Source organism: Pongo pygmaeus, chromosome 8 (genome assembly GCF_028885625.2).
Source record: "Pongo pygmaeus isolate AG05252 chromosome 8, NHGRI_mPonPyg2-v2.0_pri, whole genome shotgun sequence".
Taxonomy (NCBI): domain Eukaryota; kingdom Metazoa; phylum Chordata; class Mammalia; order Primates; family Hominidae; genus Pongo; species Pongo pygmaeus.
This window is the reverse complement of record NC_072381.2, coordinates 52,988,982-53,001,753: the sequence shown is the minus strand read 5'-3', so window position 1 is coordinate 53,001,753 and position 12,772 is coordinate 52,988,982. Positions and strand designations below refer to the sequence as shown.

Here is a 12,772-nt window from a genome sequence, read left to right as displayed (position 1 = left end):
AATGAGGAGGAAGTATCCGGAACAAAGAACTAGTATTTAGAATACATAAAGAACTCACAAAACTCAACCTTGACAAAAGAAAAAAATCCCATTAGAAAATAAGAAAAATACATGAATGGATATTTCACTGAAGATAATATACAGATGGCAAATAAGCACACGAAAAGATGCTCAACTTCAATTAGCCACTGGGGAAATGCAAACTAAACTACAATAAGATATCTCCACATATGTATCAGGATGGTAAAATCAAAAATAAGGACAACACCTAACGCTGCTGAAGACATGGAGAAAGGGGATTGCTCATGGGAATGTAAAATAGTGTATACATTGTGGAAAATGGTTTGATTGGGTCTTATGAAACTAAACACATGATCACCGTAAGACCCAGCAATTGCACCTTGGGTATTTATCCTAGAGAAATTAAGATTTGTGTTTATACAAAAACCTTTACGAAAATATTCATAGCAACTTAACTTGTAATGACCCCAAATGAGAAAGAAGCCAGATATCCTTCAAATAAGTGAATGGCTAAGTAACATGTGGTAATCCATATCAAAAGAAATAACTATTGATACTCACAACAACTTCTATGAAACTCGAGAGAGTTATGTGGAATGAGAAAATGCCAATCCCCAAAGGTAGTACAAGTATGATTCAATTTATAGAACATTCTTAAAATGACAAAATTATGGAAATGGAGAATGGATTAGTGGTTACAAGAAGTTAAGGAGAGGTGGGGGAGAAGGGAAGGTGGGTGTGGTTATAAAAGGGCAGCAGGAGGTTTCCTCTTGGTGATGGAAATACTCTGTATCCTGACTGGTAGCAGATACATGAACCTACCCATAGGATAAAATTGTATAGAACACACACACACACACACACACACACACACTCACACATAGGTATAAATATAATTAAGAAAATCTGAACAAGATGGATGTATTATGTCAATGTCAAATCCTAATTGAGATACTATAGTTTTACAAGATGCTACTATTGGGGAAAACTATGTAAAGGGGACAGGGCATCATCTGTGTTATTTCTTCCAACTGCATTCTGACTATACAATTATTTCAAAATAAAAACATTTAACTAAAAAAGTGGGTTTTCCAACTGTGCTTTAACCATGCCATAGCAGCTCCACATATTGGCAGGTCAGGTTCTACAGAAGGTTACAGACTCACTGACCAAGAATGAGAGTGCTCAGCCTCAGAGGCGGACTGTGGCTGATTAGCCCATCTACATAGTCAATGCTATCACTTTGGCACTTGTAGTAATTTTTAATAAATTATGAGTCTAAACCAATTCCATCCCTCAGTACTTATAACTGCTACAGAATAAAAGCTTCAACTTCAGAGTCAAATAATCATGGAGAAAAACAAGCAGGAAGAATGTGGAGTAGCTTTAGGTGTCTCTGCTCCCTTTGGCTTGACACACATTCACTGAGCACATGCTGTATAGCAGGCTGTAGGCAAGGCCCGGGGGATGGCAGTGACATGGATGAGAGTTGCCCTCTGGGGGCTTGCTTCCTGTGCAGGAGGTAAAACATAAACACATGAAATAGTATTATAATCAATGGGACGCACGCTGGAATGATGGTATGGAAGTAAATGTATAAAAAACAAGGATTTTTTTTCCCAAAAGGAAATGGGAATCCTGCCTGAGGAGAGGGCCTTGGATGGGGTAGCAGGTGCTCCTCTGGAAGTAGAGGTGTAAGCATGAAAGGGTTTTGCATGCTGGCCACGGGAGGAGGCCATCAAAGACCCCAACATGCAGACAGAGCATGCATGGAGCTGAGAGGCAGGAGGGGAGCCACTGAGAGGTGGGCACAGACTGTGAGCTAAAAGGCTTGGATTTCAGCAGGTATTTGTTATCATCAGAACTCAAATCTGAAAAGTTAGTCTGGTTTGTGGGGTGGAGGACAGATTGGTATGGGAAAGACAAGAATTGAGATCACTCTAGAGACCACTGCAGATTCCAGAGAAGAAGGAATAATGATAGGGTCATCAACTCAGCTGGGGACTACCGAGGAATATTCTATTTGGTGATCATTTTGGTTTTGTACATTTTGAATTTGTGGTATCTCTGAATATGAGGGATCCCAGAGGGATATTTCCACTTAGGCAAAATCATGCTGAGTTCCAGTGCAAGGGAAGCAGTCGCTGAGGCCTCAAAGCAATGCTATGACATGGTTTTATCTACATGAGGTTCTGTAGAATGCACTCTAAAGAGAGCTGACACACAATGAAGCATTAACACGCAAAGGTAGTAACAGAAGCAGGGAGTTTCAAGGTAAGCGTAAGTGGACACATCTCAGGGTTGAGGGTGGAGGAGAAGAGGAGACAGAGGGACACCATGTCTCCTCTGTGGTTCTTCATTAGATTTCTCATTGCCTGACTGAGAAGCCCTTTCAAGTCACCCCATGTCTTTGAGAAGAAACTGCTGTCATTAGGTTTCAAACTCATCTCTGGCTCAGTTCCTAAAACCAGGCCTGCTTACTCTCACTGGGTAAGAGTAGACTATGCGTTGTCTATTCAGCATCCTTTCCTCCTTCTTCCTGCCAGGGTGGCCCAATCTGCTTCAAGGCAACCCTTTTTGCTAGGGACAGAAGTTATAGTTAAATTTAAGCCAGTGAAACACACAAATATTTCATAGGGACTTTTAGAAAAGTACCCACACATCTTTAGGGAAAATTTCCAGAAGCAATTATTTATCTACCCCACTGTATAGCTTCTGACAGCCTTTCCATGACCTTAAGAGGGATCTGTCTTCAAAGGAAGCCAAATGAAATCAACACTCTGGATGCCAGAGCAGGAAGAATGGCGAGAGCTGGGGTCCCAGTTGTTATAACTGAATCAACCAACTGAACCCTGTCATGCAGTGGGACTTGGATCTCCTGTGGCAATCAGTCTGTGCATGCTTAAGCCAGCTTAAGTTGCTCTGCCTGTTTCTCGCAAATGAAAACTTTCTTACACAAGAGATTATCAACCATCTTTCCCCAAATTTTGTCCTTGGAGCCCTCTCTGTCTATAACTCAAAGACAGAGACATTTATCAATCCTGATCTTTGGGATTTCTGTTTCCCAAGTGGTTTTCCTTCACTGGACTTTTCAGATTTCCTTTTACCATTTTGAAATAATTTTAAAGTGAAAAGCTCTGGCCAGGCACGGTGGCTCATGCCTGCAATCCCAGCACTTTGGGAGGCCAAGGTGGGTGGATCACCTGAGGTCAGGAGTTCGAGAACAGCCTGGCCAACATGGTGAAACTGTCTCTACTAAAAATACAAAAATTAGCCAGACATGATGGTGGGCACCTGTAATTCCAGCTACTCGGGAGGCTGAGGCGGGAGAATCGCTTGAACCCGGGAGGCAGAGATTGCAGTGAGCTGAGATCGCACGATTGCACTCCAGCATGAGCAACAAGAGCAAAACTCTGTCTCAAAAATAAATAAATAAATAAATAAATAAATAAATAAATAAATAAAGTCTCCATGCCTAGCTGTGTTACTGTAGACAGTATGCTTTTTCTAAAATACTTGCCAGTGCGAATCTGGTAGTCTTGACCACAGCTGTGGGTGGAGGCTGCTCTTCCTAGAAGAGTTTTGTCAGAACCTGCCAGCCTTCAAGCCCTGCACCAGGCTCTTTGTGTTGTAGCACATGCAACCCTCACCGTACAGCTGTGGAGTAAGCATCTGTGGTAGTCACACAGGGCCCCTTTGTGGTAGAGCAGGGCCATGTGATTTCCAACCACGGAGCTGTGAGGAGAGACATGGATTGCCAATTCCATGCCGGTGCATTTAATTGCAGGTGGAGGACCCACCAGAGTGCTCCTTCCATCTGCCACCGAGATCCTAATGTGATCAGAGACAGTGGGCGTGCCATCAGCCTGCGTGCTAAGTCAGGGAGCAGGGAGCAGAGTGGCCAGCTGACCCACACTGCGTATGCACTGAGAGCAAGAAGGAAACCTTTACTGATACAGGTGGCTAAGATTCAGGGTTTATCTATTACAGCAGCATAATCTAGTTTATTCTGACTCGTACACTGCAAGGGTCATTTTTATAGATGAGGAAATTGAGACCCAGAGAAGTTCAATAATTTATCTGAGGCCACAAGTAGATAAAGGCACTGAAATAAAACCCAGGCCTATGCCCTTCTCACTCAATCATGCTAACCACCTAAAGACCTGGCAAGCTGTTTTGTATTCTTTTATGATGTGGTCAGTCAGGTGGGGCCACAGGAAGAGACCCAGGACAGGCTCAGGAAAATAAAGTTTATGATACACACAGATCCTAGAGACAAGAGGCATGCCATGCCACTCCACATGGGAAAGACATCAGGGTGGTCAGGAGGCAGAAGACGGGTGAGGGGGACACCTAGGCCATGGCTTTTACCGGGTTTCCATGGGAAAGGCAAGGCAAGGCAGGGTGAACAGCTTAGGACTAGCTAGTTTGAATCATTCCAGCGGGCTTTGGCTCTAGGCATGGTTTCTAGTTGTCTTGTACCTGGCCTAGGGATGATTAAGGAGAGGAATATGGTGTCTGGAGCACAGGGCCAGATAGAGATGTAGCTCTGTGCTGGTTAGTTTGTATATCAAATGCATGCTCCTTTCTTCAGCCTTCTGGCCACCCTGGTGTCTTCCCTATGTGGTCCTGTGTGGCCTAAGAGCATAATAGATTTTGTGTTCCTGAGCACTAAGTCTCCCCTTGTGGCCTCACCTGATTGATCAACTCATAAAAGAATACAAAACCCAAACCAAGAAGAATGTCTGGCTCTCAAGACCGAATTAGAAACCACCTTGAGAAATGAGAAAAAAGGTGAGAAACTTTTTTACTTTGAGTGGAAGATTCTCCGAACATTGCTTATTAACCTACTTAGTGCACACCAAAGAGGTCTCCATTTTCATCATGCCTCTCCACCCAGCATGCTCAGAGGCAAATAAGACCAGGTACTCTCCTGCTGAATATCATTCACCTGCAGCTATGGGATAAAGTTCAAATTTCTTAGCATGGCATGTGAAACTCTCCAGTATCTGGCTACAACCCAGTTCTCCAATTCCAATCCCAGCTCTTGGACCATCTCCAGACTCTCTCTTGCAGTCATTTGGAGCTCCTGGTAGGTAGCTAGTCAGGCAGGAGCAGAGGAGGAGAGGACTACCCCCACCAACAAGGAATGTCAGGCAACCATCAGATGATGGTCAGGCAATTGTCACATTGCCTCTCTAAAAGAATAACTGGTCACAGCCAGCACCAGAGAGAGGCAGCTTCCCAATAGATAAAAACATCTGTAACTGGCAGCTTTCAGGAATTGGGTGAGTGGGCTGAAGCATGCACATTAAGGGGCAAAATGGCAGAGTATAACCTTCCGGAGGCATTCCACCAGGAAAGGGAAGAAAGCCTCAGGTGAACATGTATACAGCTCCACTAAACACACTGCCCATGCTCACCTCCCAGGTGCTAGTAGGCCACCGTGCATGTGGACAGCTCACCCTGAAGGAAAAATCAAGGGAAATGGGGTGCAAAATGCTGGAAGTCGGTCAGCATATGAAATCCTAGGTTCAAGGTCAAATGGGGCACTTGCCCTTCAAGTTGCCCGCTTGGGCCTCTTCCAAGTGTACTTTTGTACTTTCTTTCCTTTTGTTCCCACTCTAAAGCTTTTAAACGAACTTTCACTCCTGCTCTAACACTTGCCTTGGCCTCTCCTTCTGCCTTATGCACCTCAGATTCTTTCTTCTGAGGAGGCAAGAGTTGAGATTGCTGCAGACCCGTAGAGATTTGCCACCGATAACCTAGATAACTTCCACCACTAACACACCCATGAGGGTTTATAAAAAATTGAGGCCAGGAATAGAAAATTCCTCTGAAAAGAGTTGTTGGAATGCTATGACATTTCCCCTTCCATACCTGTTTCCCCTCCTTGTGGAGGGGAGAGGAATGAGGTACCTCTCCTTTCCCTCCAGCCACATGAGAAAGACTGCTCAAATCATATACAGGGTTTGACATGTGTCTTCTGAAAGGGCTTGGTGTCTGGAACATCCCTGAGCAATCTCATGGTGAGAGGTGATGACGGCAACAACATGCCTGGTGGGAGAGCAAAGAGAAAGAGGACGGCGCTAGGAGTGAACTGCCAATTCCTGTGTCAGGGCAACAGCGCAGACGCCCTTTTTATGTAGGCAAGTAAGCTGAAGGCAGGGCATAGCCTGGAGCCACTGTAAAACAAGCAGAGGTGATGTAGACCCCAGCAGAGAGACAGCCAGAGCCTCAGCTCACACAGAGCATGCATTAGGGGGAATCACAAAAAGGCATCCACCTGTAGCTGATGAATTACGCATCAGCTACAGGGCCCTTCTTTTCCTGTGCAGCCCATTATTGGGGCACAAAACCCCATTATTAGGGCACAAAACCATGCCTACAACTCAGCCTCCACTTACTCATTTGTCTGGTATCTTTATTCATGGCACAAATTACATAAACAGATTATTAGCCCTGGAGGGGCCAAGGAACAGTCTTGTAAGCAGCTGGGCAGAGGCAACATCACTGGGCATGGGTTCGTACTCAGAGATCTTCTGCAGGGGAATTCCTGAGAAAACACAAGATCGTCTCGCAGAAGAAATAGCCAGCTCAAAATATCTGCTGAGCCCAGGGAGTCCATTGCTGGAGGACTCCAGCTGTAGAGGTGTCAGACAGCCACTGAGTCTGGAGGGCCTGGGTGTGAAGCTGGGTGAGAAAGGAGAAATTGATGGTACCCATTTCTCAGGCTGAAGGTGAAGAGAGCCTAACAATTAGATAAGTCAGAGGGAATCTTAAACTGAAATGGGAGTATTCTGGGTGTTCAAAGTTACAAACCAGCCCAAGATTTCATCTGCATGAACCCAGGGAAGAAAAGCATCTGGGCATTGAGTTCAAATGGCATTGGAAAGAAACAAAGTTGTCTTCTGTTTGCACTCTGTTAGGTCCAGCTAATGAGATGCAGTTCGATGAAGACATCTGTATTCTTGCTGTAAAGCACAGGGCTTGGTGCAGACCAAGGAATGACTCATAGGATTAAAAGGCATGAAACCAGGTTCTTTCTTAGAATTTGGCAGTCTTTGCACTTCACTTTCTGCCACATCATTATTTTACAGTTAGTACGTAGAGCTGGAAGTGGAGGGCAGGACATTTATGCTCAAGGGTTTGTGGCAGGCTCTCCTGCCAGCTGAGCAGCTCTCTCCTGTCGAAGCCTATGGATTCTGTCTCCTTGTGGTGTGTGCACGCAGAGCCATGGGCTGGTTGAAGCTGCAAACGGATGAGCAGCCAACAAATGGATCAATCTATTAATATTTATTGGGCATCTGCTGTGTGTCAGGCTCAGGGACCAGGCAGCCAGGGATTCACAACAAGATAAATGTATGTCCTTGTGCTCCTTAAATAGTTTTCCACCTCCACCGGGATTTTTACTGGCATTGAAATCTCCACAGTTTATTTTTATAAAGTCTTTTATGTGAAGTGTCTCAAAGCAGGGCAGACAGAAACACACAGAGAGGCCCCCACAGCTTCTTCCAAGCTCACGATCATCATCAACTCACACTTAATAGGGCTGGGTGTGAAGCATACCATTCCCAAATGAACCAGGCTGCAAAGCACAGGCCTGAAGCAGGGGGTCCTGTGAAGGGTAATGTCAATGAAGTGATTATTTTTTTCTGTCAATATTGTTCTTAGTTATCTTCTGTTCCTGGGCTCCAAGCCTGAATTAGAAAACTCTGAACTTGAGCATAGGCCTTGGGATCTCTCCTGAGGTCCTGAGTTCCAGCTATCCCCTGGGGTCCTCCTGACTGTATCTGGGGACCCATGGCTTGGAGGAGGGTATGTTTGGCAGTAAGTTCTTATACTTGTAAGGAGTAGATGAGCCCTACCTCAGCAGAGAGCAGACATTGGCATGGCCCTCAAGGTCCATCTCAGAGGGCATCTGGGTATCTGGATCAAGACCAAGGACTGCAAAGACAAAAATTCCAAAATGAGTGTTGCCTCCCTGTGCTGGCCAATTCTCCTCCTCCAGCTGAGCCTTCCCAGTGTGATGATTTGAATGTTTGTCCACTCCTACACTCATGTATTAATATTAAAAGAAATTTGGTAGCTGCTGTGGCAGTGTTAGGAGGTGGGACCTTCGGGAGGTGAAAGGACCATGAGGACTCTGTCCTGCGTGAGATTAATGCTGTTAGAAGAGGGCGAGTTTGGCTTCCTTTTTCCTATTTGCCCTCTGCCTTCTGCCACATGAGGACATAACGTTCCTCTCCTCTGGAGGATGCAGCAAGAAGACCTGCACCAGATGCTGGCACCTTATCTTGGACTTCCCATTCTCCAGAACTGTGAGAAAAAAATGTTTTGTTCTTCACAAATTATCCAGGCTCAGGAATTCTATTATAGCAGCACAAAACAGACTAAGACACCCAGGGATTAGCATTGAGCCTTGGACCATGCAGGAAATAAGGAGGCGGTGTCTGGGGGCTGTGGTGCAGCAGGCAGGGGACAACCAAGCGACTTCCGAGCCCTGTTGGAAAGTGGATCTGGAGGGATGGACTAAAAGAGGCAGAACTGAGGCCTGGGCTGGAGGACCTGAGAGTGAAACTGGGCTTGCACTGGGGAGTGAGGAGGACCTGAAGCTGCAATGGGAAGCCCTGTGTGGCTGAATCCTAGGACCATGAGGAGACGCAACATTAGTAACTAGGTCTCTGGCCTTTGCTTTTGGAATCACTTTTGGATTCACTTTTGGATGAGTGGTGCATGAACTCATCCAGACTGATGTGTGAAGGGCATCCAGCCTTACCCCTAAAGTATGGAGACTGCAGTGGGTCTGTTGCTCAGAGAGGAACTCCCAGAAACTCTGGGAGAGTCACAGACCTAGAGAAGCGTATGGCTCAAACTTCTTGAGCAAGAAAAGCAGTGTTCACTGCCAGGCACGGTGATGAATGCTTCTGTTTTTTGTCTCATTAAACACTTGCAACTGTGTCCCCTTTTTTGAAAAAAGGAAAACTGAGACACAAGTTGGGAAGTAACCTTCCAAAGGTCACCAACTATTCAGTAGCAAAGCAAGGACTTAAGGCCAGGATGCAAGGCTCCTAGTGCTACTGGTAATTGGTAAGACTCAAGGGTTTAAAGAGGCCTCCAAAGAAGGGTAGTAAACTGTGATGGGCCCTAAACTTTATAGTTCTTTAAATTTTTCACAGGTAAAAGGACAGAAAGCCAAGAAGAGCCTTCTGGGTCACTGGCTTCTGGGAATATTGTGTGGTCAAGCAGGAAGTCTGGGGGAGATGGAATGAGACCTCAGGGTCCACTCTTACCAACTGTTCATTTAGCCTCCATGCAAGGATTTCCTGGTGATGTGAATGGGGGTTATTCCCTCTGTGTGTCTTGGAGCAGCCATGCTGCTCATGTTTGTGAAATGATGACCAGCGCAGAATCTTGATGTTAGGCACTATGAAGAAACATTAGACATGGTGTCCATCTTTAAGGGGGAATCTTACCCTGGTGATATAGTTTGGATATTTGTCCCATCTAAATCTAATGTTGGGCTGGGTGCGATGGCTCATGCCTGTAATCCCAGTACTTTGGGAGGCCGAGATGGGTGGATCACCTGAGGTCAGGAGTTCAAGACCAGCCTGACCAACACAGTGAAACCTCGTCTCTACTAAAAATACAAAAATTAGCCAGGCATGGTGGCATGCTCCTGTAGTCCCAGCTACTGGGGAGGCTGAGGCAGGAGAATCACTTGAACCGGGGAGGTGGAGGTTACCGTCAGCTGAGATCATGCCACTACACTCCAGCCTGGGCGACAGAGCGAGACTCCATCTCAAAATAAATAAATAAAAAAAATAAATCTAATGTTAAAATTTGACCCCCAATGTTGGAGGTGGGGCCTGGTGTGCAGTGTCTAGGTCATGTGGGTAGATCCTTTATGCATGACTTGGTGCTAGTCTCGTGGAAGTGAGTGAGTTCTTACTCTTTGTTCTCATGAGAACTGGTTGTGGAAAAGAGCCTGGCACCTCCCACCTCTCTCTCTTCCTCTGTCTTGCACACATTGGCTCTCCTTTGTCTTCTGCCATGAGTGGAAGCTTCCTGAGGCCCTCATCAAAAGCGGGTGGTGGTGCCATGTTTCTTGTACAGCCTGTGAAACTGTGAAACAAACAAACCTCTTTTCTTTATAAATTACCCAGCCTCAGGTATTGCTTTATAGCAACACAAACAAACTAAGACATATGGCAATGGTGTGGGTTGCTTGCAGGGTACCTTGGCTGCTGCAGAAGGAAAAAGTCTCTGTAGAGACTCACTGTCAGTGACTCACGGAGCAGAAAGCTGGCCTCAGAGCCTGGACAGAGGGTAGCTGTCACTGCTTAACTGCAGTTCAGCTCAAGCATATGGCTCTCTGTGGGACCAGCACTGAAGGCTGGGGGATGAGTGAGGCAGGTCTTGCCACACCTTCAGGGTATCTGGATTCACCAAAGTGGCTGAGGTCAGGACCAACGAATAGAGGTGTGTTCGTCAAGATAAAAAGATTCTGGCTTCCTGCTTTCAGGCAATGTCAACGACTGAATTCCCTCTACATTGACCACTCTTGCTGAAGTTGTCTTAATTGACCTAGCAGCCAGCTGACCTCATATTGTGGCACAGGCTCTGACTCCTTTTGCAATAGCCTATCTGCCCTGCTCTGATACTACGAAGAGACTCCTCACCCCAGCCCTCTGGGGCCTCATTAGAGGCTTAGAGGGCAGGTGTGGGTCAGGCGAGCATTCCTGGAGAACACAGTCCTCAGTGGTTCAGGATATGAGAATAGCTCAGAGAGCTGTTAGCATTATCAGCCTGGCCTGGGAGAGGGGGACGCGCACAGGGTGGTGCACAGGGCCCGCAGGGAATTTACAGCGGCGTTCGCGGCAATGGGCTATCAGTGCCTTGGAAGACCGGTAGAGGGCCGAGGCGCAGGGCAAAGCTCCAGTGCGCAGGCTCGCGGGCGCAGGTGGGATTGGATAGCGACGAATGCCGGCAGGCTCGGAGTGGACCCAACTGGCGAGGCTGCTGGGGTTGCCTCGTGGCAGTTGGGGCGGCCCCCGCAGGCCCAGGTGAGGAAAGGTGGCTGGGGGCCAGGTGGGCAGGGGGCGTGCGGGAGGCCGCTGCGCCGGGCTGTGGGAGGGCGGGCGTGAAGAAGGAAGATGCCGTTGACGTGCAGGGGGCCCAAGGCGTGGGTTGTGGCCCTGGCCCGGGAGACTGCCCGGGTGGGCCTGAGCTGTGAGGTAGTGTCGCTGCAGCCCGAGGGCAGGACCCGATTCTGGCCGTGTGATGCCAGCTACACTGTGACGCGTGTTGGGGCGCCTATGCGTGACGGGACCGGGACAGGAACCCTGTGGCTCTGTGGTAGGGGAAGGCCACCACCAACTCCCTGAGGAGCAGCCGTGTGGTATGATTGGTAAGAAGCCGTCATCAGGCGCTAAGACAGCCCAGAACTTCCCAAAGACTCAAGGGCCGGTGGAGGTCGAGGGACCTAGAAGGAAAGAACATGAATTCATCAATCCATTCAGCAGCTATTTTGAACGCCTCTTGTGTGCCAGACGCTGTTCTAGAAGCTCAGAATATCTATGAACGCGATAGGCAAGGCCCCCATATGCCAAAGCCCTCATATGCTAGCCTTGACTCAAGGAAAATTGTAGGATGGGGTAGGTTTCATTTTTGGAGGTTGTGGAATCAGTACTTACGTTTTGAATGTGTTAGGTTTGAGATGCCTAGTAAGTTTTTCCCAATAGAAGACATAAGCATAGCTGGGAAGAATTTTGCAGAGGACTCTGACCACCTACCACCTACAGGTGCCATGAACATTTAGCACATTTGATTTTTCACATTACCTATTCACCTTCTCTCCATTTATCAGTCACCTGATAGTTTTTTTTAGTATGGTGAAATATACACACAAAAATTATCTAGTAGATATTTGGGTCGAGATATCAAATGTGCTTTTTAGAAATTTAAATCTGAAGTCCTGGTAGAGTTAACCTTTGGAATCGGCATCATATACGGTACATAGTATTTAAAATATATGGGACTGGTGAAGACATCTAGTTTAATAGTGTACGCAAAGAAGAGGAGGCGAAGCCAAACAAGGGAGGGAGGTAGTGGTCAACCATGTTGAATGTTACTGTATAAGATGACTTTGGTAATTAGGAGAATTTTAATCATTTTGACAAGAACAACTTTAATGGAGAAGAGGGGCCTTAAGGTTGGGTAGCATTTTTTTCAAGATAGAAGAAAGCAGAATGTTTATATGGCAATGTAATTAAACTTGTAGAAAGGAAAAACTGCTGCAGATGAAAGAGGGGAACATTGTAAAGGGTAGTTGTTGAATACCTGAGAAAGGAGGAGACCCTAAGCAGGTGAGTAGTTGGTTTTGAAATGAGCAGGGACACTTACTCTGTTTTAACTAGAGGGGAAGCTGAGATAACAGGTGCAGATACAGTGGGTGGTGGGAAAAGAGTCTATTGGTATAGGCATCCATCAGCTGAGAGGGAGGGCAGCAGGGGAGAGGAAAGGTGTGGGAACTTGGAGGAGAGATATGTGACAGAGTCCTAGAGAGGGTGAAAGTGAACGTACTAGAGAAATAGAGTTGGATTCCCAGGCAGTGCTCAGGGCCCATTTGAGATGTGTAGTCATGCATTTAAAGTGATACAAACCAGTGTGTTTGTATCATGTTCAACTTTGGAAGGGTGTTGTGAGGATTAAAGAAGGTAATGCATGAAAAGCATTTAATAGAGTGTCA

The 12,772-nt window shown here is 46.5% G+C and overlaps 2 protein-coding genes across 2 annotated transcripts in view; one reads left to right on the top strand and one right to left on the bottom strand.

Annotated features, from left to right (window-relative positions):
- Positions 1–6,422: 6,422 nt before the first annotated feature.
- On the bottom strand, positions 6,423–11,446 carry LOC129045030 (uncharacterized). The gene is made up of 5 exons (XM_054503318.1): positions 11,402–11,446; positions 10,889–11,316; positions 9,974–10,146; positions 7,890–7,968; positions 6,423–6,714 (listed from the first exon to the last, which is right to left on the bottom strand). Exons 1-5 carry the CDS (start codon positions 11,444–11,446, stop codon positions 6,462–6,464), a joined length of 978 nt encoding a protein of 325 aa, XP_054359293.1. The 3' UTR covers positions 6,423–6,461.
- Positions 11,373–12,772, top strand: part of PTPN20 (protein tyrosine phosphatase non-receptor type 20) — a 105,686-nt gene continuing 104,286 nt past the window's right edge. The window contains exon 1 of the mRNA XM_054435556.1: positions 11,373–11,678. The gene's annotated coding sequence lies outside the window, so the exon portion shown is untranslated. The remainder of the gene's footprint in view (positions 11,679–12,772) is intronic.